The 24,953-nt window shown below is 42.0% G+C and overlaps 1 protein-coding gene across 4 annotated transcripts in view; it reads right to left on the minus strand.

The window, feature by feature from the left end:
• SMYD3 (SET and MYND domain containing 3) overlaps positions 1-24,953 on the minus strand; it is a 716,821-nt gene that overhangs the window by 134,336 nt on the left and 557,532 nt on the right. For 3 of the 4 annotated variants that reach the window (XM_070474407.1, XM_020915229.2, XM_070474408.1), the window contains one exon: positions 19,558-19,668. The exons of the other annotated variant lie outside the window; for it this stretch is intronic. In XM_070474407.1, the coding sequence (XP_070330508.1) occupies positions 19,558-19,668 (111 nt within the window). The remainder of the gene's footprint in view (positions 1-19,557; positions 19,669-24,953) is intronic. 4 annotated transcript variants of the gene reach the window in all.

The raw sequence follows: 24,953 nt of genomic DNA on the forward strand, positions 1-24,953 counted from the left end.
CCTCACTCTGGCATGTGGGCCAGTGAACACCGGTCAGGTTGATTAACCCAGCCCCCGGCTGCCTCCAACAGCTGCCCCTATACCTTCTGCAGGTTTGCAACAAAAGTCCCCATATATCCTCTGTATTTTCAACTCTCTTAGTCATCAAACCCTTATCTCATCTGAAAGAGAACCCATCCATAGCTTGCAGTGACTACAATAAGCCAAAAATGAATTGATCATTTTGGGTGATTGCTCTAAACCTATTTTTAACCACAGGTTAGGGGAAAGGGGGTGGGAGGTAGCAATGGAAAAGAGAACAAAGTTTGGAAAACCTGCAATGAGGTCTCTGAGTCAACAATTTAATGACTTAAAATAAATAAATAAATGTGCCAGAGCACCCTGGGGCCCCGTTCTTATTCAGATACACATCTGTTCGGCAATAGAATGAGGAAGTTAATTACTTTTCTATGACACGTCTGTATTTTGTGAAACACCACACTGTACCAGTTAATAATGATCTACCTTCTGTTGACACAAAATGTTTAAATTAATAAAAATCTAAATGCTATGTCTCATAGCAAAGCACACTTAATTGAAAGGCTGGATGGCGAAGAGTAGTAATTTTCCTGGGTAAAAATTATTGGGATGAGCTTACGGCAGCATGAAAAACTCAGTCAACAGACGGACTTACGTAGGCAAACTGTTTTCAACCGTTTATATTTTACAGGAAGAGAAGACTAAGCTTCTCTAATTGCTAACACAGCGGCACTGGGATTGTTCCAGAGAAAAACTGAGACGGATAGTCGGTCACTGCCCTTAATGGACAATATTAGTGATTTTACATTTAAACCTGTCCATTCAGTCTTTAAGTTCTGAAATGACAAATGTGGAAAGGGCATAGACAATCCCTAAAAGCTTTGTTAATAACATCAGAAATCCATCTGCTCCTGAGTACAACCCTGACACCTAGATGCTAAACCAACAGCATTACGGCAACAGTTTATTTCTTCCAGACTATAAAATGGTATTTGGTTACCCCAGAAAAATCCAGATAACATCTGAAGCAGGCTCCCAGCACAAAGACTAAGGGGCGCACTTGAAACAAACTTGAACTTGTCTTGTTCAAGCCCTGAAACCACCCAAAGAAAAGTCTGAAACCCAAGACATCCTGTGATAATTTTGCTATCTTCCACTTATTCTGGGGTAAGGAACAAAATGGTCTACCACCTTTCATTGTTAAGCTCTCCCTCCACCCCCCGTCTATTTGCCACTCTATCATGCTTAAAAAGAGCTTCCCTGATAGGTCAGTTGGCAAAGAATCCGCCTGCAATGTGGGAGACCTGGTTCAATTCCTGGGTCGGGAAGATCCACTGGAGAAGGGGTAGGCTACCCACTCCACTATTCTGGCCTGGAGAATTCCGTGGACTGTATAGTCCATGGGGTCATAAGGAGTCAGACCAACTGAGCCACTTTTACTTTCATGCTTAAAAAACAGAACAAAACAAACAAAAATATTGGGACTGAGTTATAGAAGTAAACTCTATTTCCTGTTTACTAATTTGCTTCATTTTGTGTGCTGATCCTGAAGGACCAGGGAGGAGGACTGCCTCCTTTCCTTGTTTAATTTTATTTATTTAATTATATTTTTGGCTGTGCTGGGTCTTTATTGCCGCTTTCTGTAGTCACCGTGAGCAGACTACTCTCTAGTTGTGATGGATAGGCTTCTCATTGCAGTGACTTTTTTTTTTAATTAATTTATTTTTAATTGAAGGATAATTGCTTTACAAAATTTTGTTGTTTTCTGTCAAACATCAATATGCAGTGGCTTCTTTTGTTGCTGAGCTCGGCCTCTAGGTGCACATGGGCTCAGCAGTTGCAGCTCCTGGGCTCTAGAGCATGGGCCCAGTAGTTGTGGCACATGGGCTTAGCTGCCCTGCGGCATGTGGGATCTTTCAGGAGCAGGAATTGAACCTGTGTCCCTTGCATTTGTAGGAGAATTCTTAATGACCGGACCACCAGGGAAGCCTGGAGGACTGCTTCTTTCTGACCTCTCAACATCTTTATCCCTGGAAACCAACAGGAGATCGCAACACACACAGATGGCCCGATAGTGTAAGAATTCAGGCACCAACCTAATAGGCTTAACCCTCTTTTCATTCTTGCCTATTTCTGGCCTGCTTTCTGGGAGCTTCAGTTAACAGGGTCTTCTTTTAGGCCTTGGAGTACATGGCAGACACTCAGCAAATGCTTGCTAAACATGTATGTCATGCAAATGAGTAGATAAAGGTGAAATGACCCAAACCTACAGTGGGTGATTTTTAAAAAGTCTTTTCTTTACTGGGGCAGAATGTGTGATTTTTAAAAACAACTCTCCCCTGTCCACCCGATCTCACTTATCCAGGGAACTATTAGAGTCAAATCGGTTCCAGAACTTAAAGAATGGTAAGCTTCTTGGGAATCCAAGCAAGAGACAGATGGGAAAGATTTTGTTCTTAGAAGATCCCCTAGAGGGGAAACACCGTCATGCCTTTAAAAAACAAAAATCTGGAAGGTCAGTACATCTGATCCAACGGTCACTGTTGTTGCTGCTTAGTCGCTCAGCCGTGTCCAACTCTTTGCGACCCCATGGACTGTAGCCCTCCAGGCTGCTCTGTCCACAGGATTTCCCAGGCAAGAGTACTGGAGTGGGTTGCCATTTCTTACTCCAGGGGATCTTCCCCACCCAGGGATGAAAGCCTTGTCTCCTGCACCGCCAGGCAGGTTCTTTACCACTGAGCCACCAGGGGAGCCCTGTCTAATCCAAATACTTGCAATTGAAGTCTATTTCCCCAGGCTTAGTTACCACTGAAAACTCCAGGTCGCCCTGCCTGGATACAGTCCTGCCCCTTCCCCTGCAGGCTAAAGAGTCCTGTTCCCTTATCTCCCCTTAGAATCTTATTTTTCTACAGCACTTCTGCTTCTCTGAGCACATGGGAGGTTCTCCTTGTCCCTTTTTTAAGTTATGGCTGCTGGACATGGTGACTTCCAGCTTCAGAAGAGAGCTGCCCTGGGCTTTTTGTTGAGCTTGAAAGGCAATGCTATGTAATTAAGGCAGTTAGTCTGCACAATTCTTACCATGACTTTAATTGACCTTATTCATAACAAGACACAGTTGTAAAAAAGCAGATATTCACTGACACGATGTCAAACTCAGGGAGTTCTTCTCATCTTCTGAAGGTGTGTGCCATTCCCATTGAGGAACTCTCCATGTTGAATGCAGCCTAACTGTTTAGAAGTGATTAACATGTCTTTATTTCATTTGCAGAAACATAATTTATTAATTGGCTGCTGTTTTCTGTGTTTCACTTTGAGAAGCACAATAAATAAAGAAATTAGCATAAGAAGGCACTGAAAAAAACATAAACGTTGACTAAATTCTGAGAAAAAGCAAGATGATTCTAAATTAAGGATACACAAATTTATTGCATAAAAGGGTTTAATGACAAATGTGGAGACAACTGTTTTCATGAGCCCTTAGCTGCAGCTTTCAAATTTTAATTTCATGGACAGGAAAGCATTATCAATGCTTTAACAATTTCAGGGTTCCAATTTACATATCAAAAACGGAGAGACAGAAAGCTCACATCTCTTCCTTTACTATTTAAGAGTTCTCAGGGTCTGAAAATGACTGGGCAATAAATGTTGAAGGAGAACAGCAGACATGCTGATGTCTGCATCTGAAGCAATACAATATCCTAATTACCAAGGAGTACAGTTACTAGTTCAGAGAACCATCACACCCTCTCCTCAGCAATTAATACTCAGCACAATTGGTAAACATGCTAGTCTTTAACTGAAGCACCCAGAAACAGCCTGTAAGCAGATGAGTATCTGAAATAGACCAGTTGCCATATCCCCTGATATTAACTGCACCCAGTGACATCTCACTCTCTGGGGTGGTGGGGAGGGAAAAAGGCAGGGAAGAACAAAATCTGACACCATACTGGATCTGTTTCTTTTACTTTAACCTTGGCTTTCCCTTGCTTTGTTACTATACTCACTAAAAAGATGCTGTCTGTAGCTGTAAGCATACATAATGGCCTCTCTGCCTGAATGTTAAACTAAAGTACCCTTGTTGTGATCACAAGGAAACACCCTGACCCTGCCCACCTGTGAATGGCTTCAGGAAAGAAGAAATTGACACGTCCCTTCCCAGAGGCTGGCCAAATTGAGAGATATTTTGCAGGATTTATGGCCTTTTTACTTTACTTCCTCACCTCCTCCCTTCTCTGTTGCATAAAAGGAGCTAGCATCCAGATCCCTTAAGAGGGTACTCTAAGACCCTAGTCCACCATCTTGTTGGACACACAGCTTTCTGAATAAAGTCACTATTCCTTGTCTTAACAACTCGTCACCCAATTATTGGCCTGTTGTGCAGCAAGCAGAGTGAGCTGGACTCAGTAACACCTCAGTAACATCACAAACATGCAAGAGCAGCTTTCGAAAAGCCTTTCTTCTGGATGTAATAGTATGAGAACCTCACTAATTTCCTCACCTGTTTTGAGAGTTTCTGATTCTCCTTTGTAGAACAGTTTCTGACTTTTTTGTTTCTACACACATAATTATATTTTTCCTGGCTGCTGCTGGTCAAAAGCCAACCCTCACTTTCTTTAATGGCTTCCCATTACTCTGTAATGAAAATCCAAACTCTTTGTCTGGCTTACCTCTCCCCTTGCCCCCCGTCACTACACTTACCAAACTTTATCCTCCAGGAACACTGAACAATATGCAGTTTCCCGATACAGATGTGAGAGTTGGACCATAGAAAAGGCAGAGTGCTAAAGAATTGATGCTTTCAAACTGTGATGCTGGAGAGGACTCTAGATAATCTCTTGGACAGCAAGGAGATCAAATGATCAATTCTGAAGGAAATCAACCCTGAATAGTCATTGGAAGGACTGATGCTGAAGCTGAAGCTCCAATACTTTGGCCACCTGATGTGAAGAACTGACTCATTGGAAAAGACCCTGATGCTGGGAAAGATTGAGGGCAGGAGGAGAAGGGAATAACAGAGGATGAGATGGTTGGATGGCATCACTAATTCAATGGACATGAGCTTGGCAAACTCCAGGAGACAGTGATGGACAGAGAGGCCTGGCGTGCTGCAGTCCATGAGGTCGCAAAGAGTCAGACACGACTTGGCAACTGAACGATGATGATACACTATACTGTCCAAACCTCCAGGACATTTCCCAGGGTGAGTCCTCAGTGTGGAATGCTCCTCTGAACCTGCTTCACTGAAAACGCCTGTATAGCCCTTAAATCTCAGGTCAATATCACCTCTTCTGTGAAGTCTTCTCTAACTGTGCAGGATTATTATTTTTTTTTCTTTTCCTCTGTTCCCACTGCACTTAACACAGGCTTCCATTACGATAACTGCTGTCCTGACAGAACTGTGTGTCTGGTGTCTATGTCGACACTAGAATGTGCAGGAAGGGCAGATCTTTTCCTCTTAGGATTACCATCGTTGGTGTATTACAAGCCTTACTTCATTAAATACTTGGGAAAGGAAGAAAGAAAGGGGGAAAAAAGGAAGGAGGGAAGTAAACGTTCAAGCAGGTCTGCTGAAAGAATGGAGATACATAGCGATTGTGGATGAGTGATAAGCAAAACAGTAGCCAAGTCCACTCCTAAGTCCTAAGCAATAGTAGAAGCCTGATTTCCTGAGAGTTACTGCTCAGGCTGGGAATAGAAAAGACTTCTTGGAAATCACAGTCCTTGTTGTGGAGTGTGAGTCTGGGTTCCTCAGATGCACCACTAGATGCTAGTGGTTTAGTTTTTTTACAGGCTCAACCGAGTCTCATCCTCCTGGGTGGTTAGTGGAAGCATTAGTGAACATTAGTTCTTGGTCTTGGACAGACATTACAATTAAAATACACTAAATTATCCAGTGGTAAAACAATCTATCTAAACAATACAAAAACAATCTAAAATATATACACTTTCTGTTTTTATTTCTAGAGTTCTGCCATCCAAAGGAGATGAGAAACTGGATAAAGATATTATTTGAAGCACTTCAAGATGAGTGAACAAATGGAAGTGATCTTGCAAGAAAGACAGTCAAAGGGTAACTTCTAGCCAACTTTCTCTTTTAACCTTTACCTTTGCCCCCACGCTCAGGTACAGCACGCACAGTGCCTCATCAAAAGAGCATCGCCCCAGAGTTAGGATCCCTGATCCCTGGGTTTTCTGGTCCTGACTCTCTAACATCACTCACTGTCCAGGTCACTTTTACTCTCTGTAAAAGGAAGGTATTGAAGCAGGTGCCTAGTGTTTCTTCCAGCTAGTCAAACTGAACTGACACCTTCTAACCTATCACTAGCCTCTTGTGATATTTGTTTATGGATCTAAGTAAAAAGCATGCTTTCTTGTGCCTATCTCTTAGGCTCTGAAAGTATGCACTCAACAATACGTAGGAAGAGCCCCATCTTACCATCATTTCAGCAGGTTCTGGGGTAAGAGTGTGGAGAAATGCAGACACACATACAATGTGCCCTATTTACCTGGAGCCCTAGAGCTACTTCTCAAAGCAAGGGGCTAAGAAAGTGGAACCACAGTTGGTAGCCCCCCATCCACAACTCACAGAGCCGCATCACACATCCTCTTGGACGCACCAAGGACACCAGTTCCCCAGCTTCACCCCTTCATGGAGGTGGTGTTGCTGCAGGGGCCTGTCTGCTGCTGCTGCTGAGTCACTCAGTCATGTCTGACTCTGTGATTTCATGGACTGTAGCCCACCAGGCTCCTCTGTCCATGGGATTCTCCAGGCAAGAATATTGGAGTGGGTTGCTATTCCCTTCTTCAGGGGATCTTTCTGACCCAGAGATTGAACCCAGCTCTCCTACACTGCAGGCAGATTCTTTACCTGTCTATAACTACACAAATAGTGAGCCCCAAGGAGTTATCATGAGATTCACTATTTAGTCTGGTTCTTCCCACATCACCACTGTGAAATGTCAGTGGAAGTTTGTGTGACAGAGACCTATAGGATTCCAAAGGTTTGGGAAGTCAAGCCCATCATATTTGAAGGGTTTTGGGCAGGTACCATGGATAAAAACTCTTAGCCTTCAAGTCTGCTGTTGTGCCCAGCAAATAGATACAGGGTTGGGGTGGGGGGGGATGTACTTTGCAAATTAAATAAATAAAAGTTATTTTTGAGTGGCATCATATTCCCTTTAATTCCTACACAGATTATGACAATTGGAGGAATGAGAATACCCCACCTTCCCACTCCTGACTGCTGGGACATCCTTCCTCTTGTCACTGCTGAGCCGGCTACAGGTTTTAGGCACAACCCCCTGCTGCCCGTGCCTTGCAGAGTAGCTGGTCTCACCCACTCTGGAGCCCTGAGCTGCTGTGACTGCTGAGGAGGCCTGTTCTCAGGCTCAGGGCTGAGAGAGTATGGGAGACACCCCTCTGCACTGTAGTGAGAAATCAGCGGCAAGGGAAGTCTTGTCTGGCCTCCATTTCCATGGAGTTCCATGATTTCTGTTTCATCGTGGGCAAAAGATTCTAAGTGTAACCACACTCAGAAAGGGAGAATTCCCGCGTGCTAAATCCTAAAAGCAGCATCATCTCCTCTGGGAGGGAACTTGAGGAAAAAGAGTCCAGGATGACATCTGCTTTGTCTGGGGATCTGGGGGGGGGGGGGGGGGATGGCCTGCTGGGCACGCTGGCCGGGGTCACTCCTGCTGTCTTTGCTGTCTTCCTGCTCACTCAGACAGCCCCCTCCCCGCACACACCCCACACCCCTACACACAGCCCAACCACACACCCTTCAGTGTGAGCCTCGTCAGGAAATGTGGGAATCAACAGGGTCACGTGCGATGAAGGGTCGTGAGATGCCTCAGTCTGAACACAGGTCAGGTCCCTTCTCAGGAGGGAGCGCCCAGGCGGGGGTGGGAGGGTTGGGTATCACAGGGTGAATACAAGAGAGAAAAGTACTAATCACAATACAAGGCATTGGAGCCAAACAGAAGGCATTAGGAACAAAAAAGGGGAAGGAAGCAGACAGAGATGACTAAAAGTTGAAGCGGGGAGACTTCAAAAGCTGTCAAGAAGATTAGGTGAGCACTTCGGGGAACCTGATCAGCAAATGATGGGAACGGCGGATGCTGTAACTCCTACAACTTTCCATTTAGACTTTTTCCTCAGACCACTCAATAACAATAATAGCCACCATCACTGAGGAAATACCACCTCCTGAGCTAGACTTACATGATCTAATTGAACCCTGCAAGCAGCTTTGCCAGATATGGATTATTCTCATCTTACAAAAGGAAAAACGAGGGACTATTATAGGGAAACCTGCCAACGTCAAACGGTTAGGAGGCAGCAGACTCTGCATGCCTCTAAAGCATGGACAGTCAACTGCCCTGTTACCCGCCATTCGGATGTGATCTCTGGCTAGTGTCACCAGTGTCCGAGTAGGTGCTCCAAGACTAGAACTCAACTACTCCTGTATCTAATACTGCACTCTTTCTATGACATACTATTGTCTGACATAAGATAGTGATTCAACCAATGCTACTGGAATAATGGGACATCCGTGTGCAAATAAATAAACCTTGTACCACATATAAAAATTAACTAAAAAATAGATCAAGCCTAAAACTATAAAATTTCTAATGGAAGACATAGAAAAATCTTTATTCTCTTGGGTTAGGCAAAGATTTCTTAGATATACCATCAGAAGACAGATCTGTTAAATAAAGAGAATGAACACTGAATGACAGAAAAATTAAACTTCCACCCTTCAAAATACTCTTTCTTTTTTTTTTTCAAAATACTCTTTCATGAGAATGAAAAGATAAGTCACAGACAAGGACAACAGTTTTCTGAAACATGTATCTAATAAAAGACTCGGAGGCAGATTAAAGAACTCTCAAAACTCAAGAAGAAGACAAGACCTAATTTTTAACATAGGCAAAAGATTTGAACAAGTATACCACCAAATAAGTTATACAGATGGCAAATAAGCACACAAAAATAATAAATCATTAGTCTGTCCATGGGGGTTCTCCAGGCAAGAATACTGGAGTGGGTTGCCATGCCCTCCTCCAGGGTATCTTCTCAACCCAGGGATTGAACCTGCATATTTTATGTTGCCTGCATCAGGTGGGTTCTTCACCACTAGAGCCACCTGGAAAGCCCCATGAGCCATTAAAGAACGCAAATTAAAGCCAGAAAGTGATATAACTATATAGTCTATTTGAATGATTAAAAACAAAAACAAAACTGATAAAATCAAGTGCTGGCAAGGAAGTGAAGTAACTGGAACTTGCATTCATTGATGGTGGGAAATTCAAAATGGTACAGCTCCTTTAGAAAATAGGCTGGCAATTTCTTATATAGTTTAACATATATTTACTGTACAACCCAGCAATCCTACTCCTAGGTTTACCCAAATGAAATGAAAATTTATATTCACACAAAAACCTATATATGAATATTTAAAGTGGCTTCATCGATAACCACCAATAGCTGGAAAATAAACACCCTTCCGTGGGCGAATTGATGAACTGTGGGACAGCCGCATAATAGAATACAACTTGACAACAAAAAGAAACCAAATGCTGAGATTACAAAAAAAAAAAAAAAAAAAAAAGCCTGAGTATCAAATGCATCATACTAAATGAAGGAAGACAGAATCAAATGGCTGTTAGGATCAACTTATATGACATTCTGGAAAAGGTTAAGCTATAGTGACAGCAGATCAGGGGTTAGCAGGGGCTGGAGGTTGGGGTAGAGGCTGACTTTAAAGCAGTTATATGGGAATCTGGGGGGGGTGATGGGATTGATCTGTATCTGGGTTGTTGCAGTGAGGCAAACGGCATGTATTTGTCAAAACTCAGAACTGCGCAGTAAAAAGAGTGAATTTTAATGGATGCAAATTATACTCCCGTACTTAGAAACTAAGAGAGGGAAAATGTATGTACTATTCATGAAATTACAGAGACAATACAGTGGAGCAATTAAGAATGTAGCTCCTGAAGTTACTACATCTGCGAAGTGTGAAGAACAGCAACCACCCTCTTATAAGATGATGGAGATTAAGTGAGGGGAGGTATATAATCACGCCCGGCACACAGTAAGAGCCCCGAAGCTTGAGTAGACAAAACTATGATGATTAGATTCTTTGAGGAAGAGTACCTCACTCTAGGGCTTCCCCGTTGGCTCAGTGGGAGGGAATCCACCTGCTAATGCAGGATCGGGAAAATCCACTGGAGGAGAAAATGGCAACACATTCCAGGACTCTTGCCTGGGAAATCCCATGGACAGAGGAACCTGGAAGTGTCCATGGGGTTGCAAAGTGTCGGACACGACTTACGGACTAAACAACAACAGCAGCCTCACTCTGCAGGACCCCTTGAACACCGCGTGCCACGTGCTGAGTGAGGTAATGTGCCCAGGACACAGAATACATACTTCCTTGTCACGGGAGCTGCCGCCACTGAATCCGTTCCCCAAGCCAGAGCTGCTTCTACACCAAAATCCAGGAGAAAAGAATTTGTACGCAAGAATTGTAGAGGTTGTGAGATGGAATTCACATCACCACAAATTGGGGCGAGACCCTCTTCTTAGCCTTGGGGTGCGCTTTTGGATAAACCAGAGCCACATGGTCTCTGGGGGGAAGTCAGTGTTGAAGCGCTGTGACCTGTGATGTGGAAACAGCACACCCCAGGGCTAACGCCATAGCTGCAGTGTGTATTTCACAGCCTGCTATGCCCACCGTGCCATGCCCAGAAGCCTTGCCCTGGCATTCACAGTGACACCGCATGTGGGGTTAGGTGATTATAAAGCCAGTAAACTCCTTTCCTCACTTTAACATTAATGATAGCCACTTTTGGAAAAACCATCCTTCAGGTTGTTTGGAGAAGTAAGACAGGTAACATACAGTACTGTTAGGTTTTACTGCTTAAAAACTCACCACACACACACATGCACAACACACTCTTTCTCTCTCTTTCCTTCAGTTTCCTGCCAAATCTTCCTAATCTTCTGAAGATAATGTAATTCTGTTATGACGAAAACTTTAGAAACAGGAAACACATTCTGCTTAGATTGTTAAAACTCGAAATATAAAACAATTCAGAGCTGACTGGGCTCATCATTCCTACCATGAGGCATTTCTGCTTACAATTAATTTAGCAAAATAGAAGAAGGCAGCAGAAAAAAAAAATTGGTTTTCTAATGACCTTTCAGTAATTGCTCATATTTCAAACAGACTCAAGTTACCAAAAAAACTTTTTCTTGGGCAGAAAACGTTCATTTCTTTTGAATACAGTTTTAACTCTACATTCCTCCACCTCTTCTTCAGACAATCCTCGCTCTTCCCTTTGAGTCAATCCTGCCTCCTCTCCCCAGTTTTCCCAGTTTAGCAGTGACAAAGAAGGGACAGCGCAGCACACACAGGAACCAAGGCTGCTCTTGCCTGGCGTCAGCATTAGCCGTGTCTCTGAGGGACGCTGGGCTCTGTAACCCACAGATGTTGTGCAGGGCCTCAGAGGGACCCAAGAAAAGAGAGTGCGAAAAGAAATGGAAATAATTACCAAAGACAGTTATTAACATTGCTTTATTTCTATAGGAGAAAATGTGTGTGCAGAGTCGCTCAGTCATGTCTGACCCTTTGGACTGTAGCCCACCCGGCTCCTCTGTCCATGGGATTCTCCAGGCAAGAATACTAGAGTAGGTCGCCATTTTTCTCCTCCAGGGGATCTTCCCAGCCCAGGGACTGAACCTGCATCTCCTGTGTCTCCTGCATGGCAGACCATCAGGGAAACCCCACAGAAGAAAATAAGAGCAAGTGAACTTAGAACTGTAGCATCAAGGAACGAGGAGTTTCTGAGGGTGTTTCCCCTACAGAACCATCTATTAAACGGTTTTTGAAATGGATACACTTTCAGAATGACTCTACTCAACTCTCTGTCCATAGAAGGCCCAGTGATACAAGACACAGATCCCTGCTTTGCAGACAGGCTGGTACCAGGAAAAGTGCACACATGTTTGGAAGCCCTCGGGAGAATTAGATCATTGTTTATTCTCGTATTTTCTTCTGCCGCCAAAGACTTGAATTCTTAGCTGTGAGAAGCGAACAGCAGGCTTTTAACAAGCTGTTGTAAGTTCAGACTTGGAGGTGCTCACCTCTACTCCAAAGTGATAGTAATGATAAGTAAACCATAAAAAGAGAAACAAAAATGGCTTTACTAATTCGAAAACAAGATAAACATCTCTCTGGACCAGTAACAGAAAAGCAGAGCAGTCAGCAAAACCGAAGCCAAAGCCTCAGGTCTGGAAGCCAGCCATCACAGACATGCGTTTGGTCCCAATGGTTAAGAGTGAGAAAAGTGCTTCACAGAAGAAAGGTGAGCTTAAAGGCAAGGGTGAGTCTTCCCTGGTTATGAAAAGAGGCTGAAAAAAAAAAGGATGATGACATGTTTCCTGGGGATAAATATTTACAGGAACTGTTGGCCCTGGAAAGCCTAGAAGACACACAGAGTCTCTCTGGGTACAGAGTCAGATGCCTATCGCCTAAGTAACCAGGTCTGCAATCTCAACATCACTGTGGTCCACACTTACAAATGCCATGAAGTCTGGTTCTGAGCTGGGGCCTGAGGGAGGCAAGCAGAAAGCAACCAGAGAGAGCAGATGTGCAGAGGAGGAGAAAAAGGAACAAGATAAGAAGACATCCCACTAAAAATGGGCCTGCCATACAGAATTCCAAAACACATAGTGAAACGCAAGGCTAAGGTAGGTACTCAACAAAAATAAAAAAATCAAGAATCTGAACATGATTTCACTCCAGGAAAATAAACTAGAGCACTGAACGACCAAGACTTTAAAGTAAGATTAGGATGTGCAAATAGATACATAATAGAGAAGCATGTCCTGGACATGAATAAGAAATTATAGAACAGAAACAAGTAGAAATAAAACCTAAACTGGAAGATTGGGAATAAAAAGCAAATTTGAAATCCTACAAATAAAAAAGTCATTAAACCAACCCAATAGCAAAATAAGATGTGATTTAAGGGGGTTTTAGTTTTAGAAATAAAGAGTAAATGCCAGAAGCTGAAATGGGGCACCTCTAGGGGGCAAGACTTGGGGAGCAGCAGGAGAGAGTATGTACTAAGTTTTTCAATGTGGGTCTAGTACTTTGACTTTTAATAAAAAAAAACTTTTTTTTAAATTGAAGGATATGCAGTCTTTGCTTTCTTCTATATAGTTCTCTAAGTTTTACTCCTGGAATGAAGTAAGCCAAAGAGATGAGAATCTAGATTACAAAATTTTTCACCTTCCTTACTTCTTCGATTAAGTTACAAATGTGAAAAGATGGCATTCAGCCACACTGAAGAATATGATAAAAATCAGCTATTTAAATCTTTGTAGATGTCTGGACAAGGATATTGATCATTCAGTCTCAGTGGGACCCGTGGCGAGGGACTCAGAGACAGGAAAAAGCTGCTTCAGCTGAGGAGCATGTATGTGCCCAGCCTTCCAGCTGTTGGGTCTTTTGAAATCAGTCTTACTACTACTCCCTCGTATTACAGATGAAAAAAATCAGAGAGGCTGAATGCCTTGCCCAAGATAGATACACAATGGACTGGAATCCAGCACAGAAATCCAGCCCCCCCTTTTTTTTTTTTTTTAAATAATTGAGATTTTCTTGGCTATTTTGAGGATCAGTACACAGATATTTGGCTGCTGAGAAATTCAGGGCAAATTTGTGATTTATTTCTTGTCACTACATAGGATCATATGGCATGCATTCTGAGTTCCAACTTGCCCCTGTCTGATTTTTTGTGACTTATGTCACAAATCAATATAAAATGTATTGCTGTTATATGGCATATACACGTATATATTGCAGCATACATGTGTATTATGTATGCACGTGTGCCTGAAAGCCACTTCAGAATCTTTTGGATGGGGGGGGAGGTTATAATTAGATTAAACAAGTTAGATCAGACAATTGAAGAAGAGAAGAGAGGGAAAAGGAAAAGAGAAAAAAGAAACCAAGGGGACCTTGGGGTCATGATCCTGGAGGACAGTGAATGCCATGCTGAGTTTGAAGTTTATCTTGAAGACTAAAGATAACACTCAATATTTTAAAAAATTCTGAACAAAGCAACAGCATGGAAGTAGTGCTGTTTCAGAAAACTTACTCTGAAACTATGTACAAGACAGAAGAAAGAGAAAGAAATCTGAGCGTCAGGTGACCAGTTAGGGGCTATTTCAATAATCTAGGAATGAGGCAACAGGGCTGTGAATAGATTGACCTTGTGTTTTAGAAGAAAGATCATATGTAACAGGTACTAGGAAAGAAAGTGACATGGAAAGTAAACACAGCTTTTTCTTTTGCAGTAAAACATGTGACATCCAAGGAAGCATACTATGTACTATCCACACGCTTATGGAAACAATCAATTCCATTTAGTCTGTTCTGTTTCTATTGCCTTGGATTTTGACCTGCACAAGCCAAATCATTCCAAAACCTCCTCTAGAAGGTAAGTTTTATTTCTTCCAGAAATTAAGTTGTTGTTGATTACAAATGACAGCTAAGTCCACAAATGCAAATTACCCCTGTTATTATAAGGCCTCTTGCCTTCCTGAAACATGACACCAGGCAATTCCAGTAACATGCAGATGTAGGCACATAATAAATATTATTTGATGCAGAAACCTGTTGAGATGAATTTTCTAGGTTCCAAGAAAAGCAGAAAAATAAGCTTGAAAACTTTAAATCTAGGAACTGAAGTAAATATAATTTTTTCTGAACTAATTTTGAATGTATGCTCTTTTGGGGATGCACTAAGCTGAATTCATCTCTGTATTTTTTAAATCAAACAAACAGTATAGCAAATTCAGAAGGGATGTTTATATCGCTAAACAGAAGAAAATTCTCAAATAGAAACTTGAAAATATAACTGATGAACTAATTGAAATCAAGTTTATATTCTCATCTAAATATATATCCTACTCACTTCCACTAGGAAACATTTCATAAAAATAAGGGATAATAGAGCCAGAAGGGGCCTTAAGATGATCAAGTCTTAATACAACTCCCTTGTATAACAGATGACATAAAAAATCACAGAGGAAGAATGCCTTGCCCAAGATAGATATACAATGGACTGGAAAAAGAAATCAAGCATTTTTTTTTTTTAATAATAGAGATCTTCTAGGCTATTTTGAGGATCAGTACACAGATATTTCAATTTGCACATAATTCTTAAAATCTGAAAAATCATGTCACTGTGATTCTTTCCTAAACAGTTATTCTGGTGACTTTCCAGCTTAAAAATTGAAGGCAAATTTTTCTTAATAGGATTTTAAGTGCCAATATCTTCAAATATTGTTATTACATTATAAATTTCACTAATTCACAACTTAATATCATATACACTATATATTCAAATTTTCAGTTTTCTTTCACAGTACATTACCAAAGTTACTATGAAAACTGCACTACCATGACCAAAGATGTTAGCATGCAATTCTGTCAGGGATGGTCAAGGGATTTTCTTTGGGAAATGATTCTACTGAAAACAACACAGGAATGGAAGTTCAAATGTTCACAGTAAATATACAATGTGACTTCAAACTGCCATTTAATATGCTTTGTATTTTAAGATATAAAAAATAATCCCCATCTATGGTATGTTAAGCGGACATTCAAGACAGTCAAACCTCCTTATTCAATATCCCACTATTTTCTGGTTGTACTAAAAACTAAAAAAACAGACATGATTTCACCTCTTAAAAAAACCCTTGCAAGGGGAGGGAGGGACAAACTGGAAGAGCAGGACTGATATATATACATTATCATGTGTTAGATAGATAACTAGTGGGAAGCTGGTGTATAGCACACAGAGGTCTGCTCCGTGCTCTGTGATGACCTAGAGGGGTGTAATGGGGGGGGGGGGAGGTGGGAGGGAGGCTCCAAAGTGGGGGATATGTGTATATATATATAGCTGATTCACTTTATTGTACAGCAGAAACAATGCAATTATGCTCCAAAAAATAATTTGTTTTTTAAAAAAACCCTTTACACATAAAAAGGGAAGGAAGTGAAGTTCTCTTCTTAAAAATGTCTCCAGAGTTTCTGAAAGTCTTGTATTTACAAAATATTAGATAAAAATATTCCTCTGGGTCATGCAAGAAGGGAGACAGGGGTCACTGATATGACGTAGCAGGTGATATTAATCAGATGGCTTTTTTCTCTCCTGTTTTATCAGAGGCTAGACTTGCTTCATTCTTAGTTTCCCCACTCTCTACAGGTAAATCTTTTTCAGTTACTTGCTTAGGCACTTTGGCCACTTTTCCCTTTGCTCCCTTTTTTCCTTTTGTGTGCACTTTTTGGTCTGCAGAGTATCCTTTCCTGCTGCCTCTGTGGCCTCATGTCCACAGGACATTTTCAGGAACAGGCTTAGCCGACAACCTTGCCCATCTCTTGGGCTCCCCATTCTCCACCCCTCTGGTGGAGCTGACCCTTCCCCTTGAGTATCATGATAGTGGTGGGGTGGGTGCATGCCAGATGCCTGGGGGCTCCTGCACCAACAGCCTTCCCAAAGCCAGACGCTGCCACTCCTCCTGGCCTCCAGTACTTTTTTGATGATATGGCTTGGCCTACCTCTAACACAGTATTTGTAATGGTTCAAGTTATATGTCAACTTGACTGGGTCATAGGGTACCCAGGTATTTAGTCAGACGTTATTCTGGGTGTGCCCATGGGAGTGTTTTTGGATGAGATTAACATGTGGATAAATTGGCTTATTAAAGCAGATTGTTCTCCCCAGTGTGGGTGGGCCACACTTAATTAGTTGAAGCCTTGAATAGCACAGAAAGGCTGACCCCACCACTAGTAAGAGCTATCTCCTTCTCCCTGACTACCTTCTAGGTGTGATTTCACTTTCTTCTTCCCTTTGGACTCAAACTAAAATACTGTCTTTCTTGCATCACTGAGCCTACCAACTTTCAGACTGTAACTTATACCATCAGCAACCCTGGGTCTCCTGCCTGCCAACTGCAGATCTTGGGACCTGTCAGTCCCCACAATCACATGAGCCAAATCCTTATAATCAACCAACAAACCTATCTGTCTCTTTACATGTGTGCATGCATGTGCACACACAAACACACATATACACCCTGCTCATTCTCTTTCTCTGGACAATCCTAATATTATCTCAAACTTTGAACTCAAAGGAGTAAAGAAAAGTGTCTTAATGGATATGAGAGACACTACAGATCAGCTACCAAAAAGCTATTCACAACTTCTTCTTCCTTGTCTTCTTCTGGATTAAAGGCTGAAAAGCCAAAATTCTGTTTCCTTCCCCTTTCACAGCTGCAATAGTATGTGACACAGCTCTGACCCATAAGATACAGGTGGAAATCCCCAGGAGCATTTCTCTTTGTTCTTTGTCTTTTACACCCCTTATTTTCCCTGTCTAGAGCTTGGATGCAATGACTGGGGCTTGGGGGCAGCAGTCATCCTGGGGCCATGAAGACAAAAGCATACACTAGGGCTGTCGAAGGAGGAAGACAGAAGGATTCTGGGTCTGTGATGAGACCTACCAGGAGCTGTTCTCATGTTGGGCTGCTTCTCTAGAATTATTGAGAAAAACATATTACACTTACTACAGCCAGTTTTCTTTGGGTTATCTGTTATTTGTAGCTAAACCCGTTCCTATTATTTCAGCCCAGATTTCAACTATAACAATAAGCCAAAAGTGAACCTGACCTGAGTTTTAATCAAGTAATCACTCAAAAAAAAAAAAAAAAAATTGAGGGTCTGCCATATAGATGGCATGTACACTTGCATGCACAGTCATTAGCTCATGTCTGACTCCTTGAGATGCTATGGACTGTAGCCCACCAGGATCCTTAGTTCATAGGATTTTCCAGGAAAGAATACTGGAGTGAGTTGCCATGCCCTTCTCAAAAATGGCAGGTAAGAGGCATTAAATCCAACAGCCTTCCCATCCCTAACCAAGTAGGCTGATGGGAAGATAGCTTGCTCCCAGCCATTCCAGGTTAAACTCTAAGGAGGAATTCTAGGGGATCTGTGATTCCTGGAATGTTTGTGAATGGCAAAATGTAAACACCTAAGTAGACTGAATCTTGGGGAGCTATTAGCAATGGATCCAACTTTTTCCATTCAATTCACTTATTTCTATAATCTATGTTTTTTCTATAATTAATGTTTTTTTTAAACTATGTGATGGGCATGGTTATGGTAAATTAAAGTACCAGATTTATCAAATTAATCAAATCAATGTGTATTTTCATTAATTCAAGATGGTGTTTGATTCAGAAGGCACATCCTATTAGCAAACTTACCATTAACTTTTTCTTTTATTTGGAGGATAACTGTCTTACAATGTTTATTGGTTTCTGCCATACCAAAACATGAATCAGCCATAGGTATACATATGCCCCCCCGCCTCTTGAACCTCTCGCTCTATAAGCTATTTTTAATGAAAAACTAACCATGATCATTGACTTCTGCATCTTTAGGATGAGCTTTTGCTCCTTTCTCATGGAGTGAAAGCAACTACCTTTCTTCACTGATGTGGGCACCAGAAGTCACAGGTAGTTGTCGTATAGTAGAAGGAACACTAGGTTTATCAAAAGATCAGTGTTTGAGATTTGGTACTACCACTTTTCCTTCATCCTGTCCAGAGGCATATCTCTGAACCTTTCTGAGTTCTGTTTCCTAATTATAAGTCTTACGTTCAAATGAGATAATAATTACAAAAGAAGTCCAACAAATGTAAAACACTCTACAAAAGTAAGAGTTCATTAGACAACCTAATTGTGTGCAAACTAAGAATAAATAGGCTCAGTGTAAGGAAGGTATATGAGTAATATGAGAAAAGTTCATTTATAATCTTTAGGGCATTTGACTTTTCATTTCTCAGAAAGTAAAAGTTCCTGGATAAGGAATCTCCATCTGATAAAGTATTGCAGCAGAAAGGGTTATAGGAGGAATTTTAAAGAAATAAAAACTCAATAAAACTTGGTGTATTTACTACTGAGCAATAGCTGTTACCACTCATAACGTAATTAGCCCTCTTGCTATAGGCTCTAATAGCACTCTGGCCTCCAACATCTTTTTATTTATTTTTTTTCCATTTATTTTTATTAGTTGGAGGCCAATTACTTTACAACATTGCAGTGGTTTTTGTCATACATTGAAATGAATTAGCCATGGATTTACATGTATTCCCCATCCCGGTCCCCCCTCCCACCTCCCTCTCCACCCCATCTTTTTAATTACATGTTTTACACCCACATTCCCTCTAGACTCCATAGATCCTTACCTGACATTAAACCTCTTGTTGCCTGGTGGTTGACAAGAGTTCCAGGAAATAAAACATATGCAGCACAATGTATTGTTTTATTTACTTTTGTTTCCTATTATTCACTGAGAGTCATTTACTTTTGGGTCAATGGGAGATAAGAGCAGAGTTCTCTGCAAAATCATGGGGATATTGCCTGGGTGGTGTTTCAAGCTGGCTCCATACCACATACCTTGTCCTGGGTCTGACATCGGAAACAGTCACAGTCAAAGCAATACTGGTCCCTCAGCTGCTTCCTGCGCTCCTCGCTGGTCATCAGCATATCCAAGTAGCAGATGGTGAGCTGCGAGGCCAGAGAGAGGGAGGCGAGAGGGAGGCGTCACATGGCTGCCGCGCCCACCTTCTTAAACCGGCTATTACTTCAAATTGTTAGAGTAAAACATGCTTTAGTTACACACCAGAAAGTGTGAGGAGATACTTCTTACAGTCTCTCCACCCAAATAATCACGAGTAAAAAATTTTAAGGCATTACCTTCCAGTCTTTGTTAGATATATCATATACTTAATATTTTAAAGAATTGGGCTCATCAACTCTATGCACTTTTGCCCATTTTATTCACTAAACAGAAAATATCAAGAGCTGTTATATGTTTGGTATTAGTATGTTTTGGTAATACTTTCTGTAACCACTGGCAATCAGAGAAGCCATATTAATCCTGGCAATCAAATGGATGGCAGATTATGTAGCCAGATTCCTCTTAAATCCTACTCAGTTCTATAGCTGCTTCATGGAACTTAGGTTCAACCAGATTTGGACTGTTGGAAATGAGCAGACAGTTCTTTCACTTGTGAGGATTTAAAAAGATGGAACACTTTCCAAATAGGGAGAACTTAATGCCAGGATGCGATCACTGATGAAGGTACCTAACTTGACTTCCTTGGACCCTTTTAAATATAAACTATGTCCTGCCTTGAATTTTAAGCCAGATTTTTCACTCTCCTCTTTCACCTTCATCAACATTTAAAAAGCTAAGATTATGGCATCTGGTTCCATCACTTTATGGCAGATAGAAGAAGGAAAAGTGGAACCAGTGACAGATTTATTTTCTTGGGCTCCAAAATCACTGAGGATAGTGACTGCAGCCATGAAATTAAGAGACACTCGCTCCTTGAAAGGAAAGCTATGACAAACCCAGATAGTGTATTAAAAAACAAAGACATTACTTTCAAACAGTGAAAGCTATGGTTTTTCCAGTAGTTATGTACAGGTGTGAGAGTTGGCCCATAAAGATGGCTGAGTGCCAAGAACTGACACTTTCAAATTGTGGTGCTGGAGAAGACTCTTGAGAGTCCCCTGCACAGCAAGGAGATCAAACCAGTCAGTTCTAAAGGAAATCAACCCTGAATATTCATTGGAAGGACTGATGCTGAAGTTGAAGCTCCAACACTTTGGCCACCTGATGCAGAGTTGACACACTGGAAAAGACCCTGATGCTGGGAAAGACTGAAGGCAGGAGGAGAACAGGGCAACAGAGGAAATGGTTAGATAGCATCATTAACCCAATAGACATGAATTTGAGCAAACTCCAGGAGGTAGTGAAGGATGGGGAAGCCTGGCATGCCGTCGTCCATGGGGTTGCAGAGAGTCGGACATGACTTAGCGAGTGAATAACAACATGCCTTGCACCGGACAGTGAAAGACCACAGGTGAGAGGGCACACTTCAGGGACATTCCAGGTTTCTCTCTAGCCCTAAGTTTTCACTTCAAGACGCAGGTCTTTATGTAACATCAAGATGTTTAAACATTTCTTAGATCTATCTACTGGAAGTCTAATTCAAAACATACAAAATGGAACTCCAGATTTCCCCAACCTTTCCCTCACAGCTGGAACAATCCCAGTCTCAGTTGACATTAATTCATCTTTCGTGTTATCCAAGTGGAGACCTTGGGGTCATCCCCAAGGTGGGGTCACCCCTGACTTCCCTTCCGTTCACTTTCCCCACTCAATTCACTAGGAAACTCTGTGGGCTCAACCATAGAAATACATCCAGAAACAACCACGTTCTACCTTTCCCTCCTGTTCCATCCTGGTCTGAGCCATCATCATCTCTTGCCTGTAAAATGCAAGTCTCATCAGCATCCCTGCTCCTCTCCTGAGTTGCCTGCACTCCATCCTCTAAACCAGAGTAATTCACTTAAAATGTCAGTTGGATCAGATCTTTCCTCTCTTCTAAATGCTCCAACGGCTCCTCCTTTAGCTTAGAGCAACAGCCAAGTCCTTACAGTGGATTCTCATAACACGACTCAAAGTATGGTTCTGCAGCGTGGGTTATTGGTCTATGTTGAAGTGAGTAAAGAAATGCAAAGCAAACATTTAGAAATTTTGACATCAATCTGGTAAGAGAAATTTTATGTGGCTCAAATAATAAAACATTAGGCTCTTATTTTAAGTTCACTTTTCTAGTAATTCATTTTCATTAAATCTTATAAAACTAGTAGCTGACAATGGATTAAGGAAAAAAAATAATAAAGAAACTGATCCTTCATCACAGGTAGTGGAAGCAGCAACGGCTTCACAAAAGGTCTGTTCCCATCTCCTCTCTCCTCCTGGCTGCTTCAGGCAGCCCAGCCTCACCGGGGTTTCACACACACACCGGCTTCAAGGCCTGTGCATGGGTGCTTCCTCTGCCCTTCCCCAAGATCTACTATGGTGACCTCCCTCAGCTCCTTTGAGTTTCCATCAAAACTGACTTTCTCACTGACATCTAACCTTACTACCCTATTGATCTGGATACTCCAGGTCTTTAGTTGCAGCATGCAGGATCTTTAGCTGTGGCATGTGAGATCTAGTTCCCTGACCCAGGGCCCCCTGCACTGGGAGCTCAGAGTCTCAGCCACTGGATCACAAGGGAAGTCCCCTTACAACCTTATTTAAAATAACAACTTGACTCCTACCTCACCCAAGTAGTCCTAATTTCCTCATCCTCCTCTAGTTTTCCTTTTTCTGTACCAGATCAGCTAGTGACATACTGCATAGATTAGTTCTTTATTTGCTTTTATGTGCAGAAGTAACTAAGCGGGGAGGTGCTGTGTAGTGGGGGAAGAAGCGGGTAGTAAAGGAGAGGAAGGAGGCAGGATTATCCACTGAGGGAGATGACAAACACTCCCTAGAGCAGAACACGCCATGTGGCTTTCTGAGACTTAAAAGAAAGCATCTCACGTCTACAAAGCCTAATCTTTCTTGTCTGACAGCATGGTAGGGCAGGGGAGGCCATACTCTGACAGAAAACATGGCTTTGGGAGGCCTTGTCAAAGTGGTCAGTGGGGAAGAAAGTCAAGTCCAGCCTGGCCATCACCAGGGTGACAGCAGCTACAGCCTCAGCTGGCTGGCCCTCTCTAAAGCCTTCCCATGTGAGGTGGCTATAACATGCGGCTCCACATGCAGAAAACGAGAGTGTCTGTCCTTAAGGAATGTACACTGACATTACTGACATTACAAGGTGCTGGGCACTCACCAGTGAAAACCAGCCTAGGTCTTAGATCCATCTGGGAACTGCACCCACATCTACTGATTCAGGCTGACACTCTTTTTACAGTAACGTGGCTCATGCCTCTGGTGGGGTGCTGGGTGGGGGAAGAGGATGGGGAGTAGGAGTTGCATCATGTGGGGTCTTCCGCTGCAGCACACAGACCCTCTAGCTGGGTCATGCTGGCGCCAGAGCGTGTAGCCTCAGTGGTTGTGGCACATGGGCTTAGGGGTCTGTGGCATGTAGGATCTTTCCAGACCAGGGACTGAACCCATGTCCTCTGCACTGGCAGGCGGGTTCTAGCCGCTGGATCACCAGAAAAGTCCCTACAACTCTAGTTCTCCATCCAGCCCAATGACTCTTAGTCATCAGCCCCAAATATCAGGATTAACCAGTAGTCGTTATTGGGTGATTACAATGTGCCCAGAGTGAAACCAACAAATCCAGGGCCTGACTCACCAGAGAAATATGCTTGACAAACCTGAGTTTATTACAAGGGCCAAAACTCATGAGTGATCATGCCAGCCAGAGAATGGGCAGCAGGAGGCTAGTTATTTCATTTAATCCCAATAAAGAGACTCCTTCGGCCTCCCTCAGTATCCTGTAACTGCCTGGAACCATTAACTGGACTGTGTAATGATCTTCCAGCTGCCTCCCTGCTGCCTTTAGCCTACAGTACATCTTCTAAATTGCTTTAAGGGAGATCTTCCTAAAGCTCACATTTGATCACATCATTTGTCTACACAAAGTTCTGACAGTTCCTCCCTGAATATAGGATGAGGGTATACAAGGCTTCCCAAGCTGATTTTCTATCTGCCTTTCTAGCCTCAAACTCTCCCCCTGCACCCTTTGGTGGTTTAGTTGCTCAGTCATGTCTGACTCCTGCAATCCCATGGACTGTAGCTCACCAGGTTCCTCTGTCCATGGAACTTCTTAGGCAAGAATACTGGAGTGGGTTGCCATTTCCTTCTCCAGGGGATCTTCCCAACCCAGGTTTAGAACCTGAGTCTTCTGCATTGCAGGTGGATCCTTTACCCTGCCCACTACCATCTCCCATAATTATGTATATCCAACACAATTATGTTGAAACAATGTACACCATGCAATGTATATGGTGTTGACCTTCACCAGCCAATGAATGCCCTTTCACCCATTCTCAGCCTATTCAGAACTCTCTCCTCCTTCAGGAATGGCTCAAATATTACTCCTCCAACAAAGAATGCCCCATTCTTCTCCTTGGGCCTCTTTCATGCCAGTGAAGTTTGCAAAATACACTATCAAAACTGAAGGTCTCAACAGCAAAAACATTTTTATCCATAATTTTTTTGGAAAAAAAAATCCAAATTACTAACTAGTAATGACAGCTAAATCATTTTATCAACCAGAGCTAAAAACCTTTATCAAAGACTCACCAGTTTTAACTGAGAATCTGCTCACTCAATGTAGGGCTCATTTAGTGGGAACATATATCTGAAACTTTGCCATTGATCAGTGGATGTTTTAATGGCAAAGAACAAGATCACATTAAAATATTAATGCTACTGACCATAGCTTTGCCATTTTAGTGCAGCTCTTATGGAAAATGCAGTATATCATTTCCAACATTAGAGTGATACCATGAAAGATATTTGCTGGATATTGAATTTGTTGCTTACTTGAAAATTTCAAGGCAAAATGAATCCCTTTTACATGAAGCCCATCTTCTCATTATGTATTTCTGAGTGGATAATAAGATCAAATTAAAATTATACTCTGTTTTCATTTCTCAAATTATACTGTCACAATTATAAATTTTTCTAATACTGGCTCTGAATTGAAAATAGACTTTGAAAAATCCTTCCTCTCTTAGAGTAGGATTGACATATATATACTACCATGTATAAAATAGCTAGTGGGAAGCTCAGCTCAGTGATGACCTAGAGGGTAGGATAGAGGGTGGTTAAGAGGGAGGCTCAAGAGGGAAGGTGTAGATACACACACACACACACACATACATACACGTATGGATGATTTGCATTGTTGTACAGAAGAAACTAACACAAAATTGTAAAGCAATTCTGTGTGTGTGTATGCTCAGTCATGTTCGACTCTTTGTGACCC

Source organism: Odocoileus virginianus, chromosome 11, assembly GCF_023699985.2.
Source record: "Odocoileus virginianus isolate 20LAN1187 ecotype Illinois chromosome 11, Ovbor_1.2, whole genome shotgun sequence".
NCBI classification, from domain to species: Eukaryota; Metazoa; Chordata; class Mammalia; order Artiodactyla; family Cervidae; genus Odocoileus; species Odocoileus virginianus.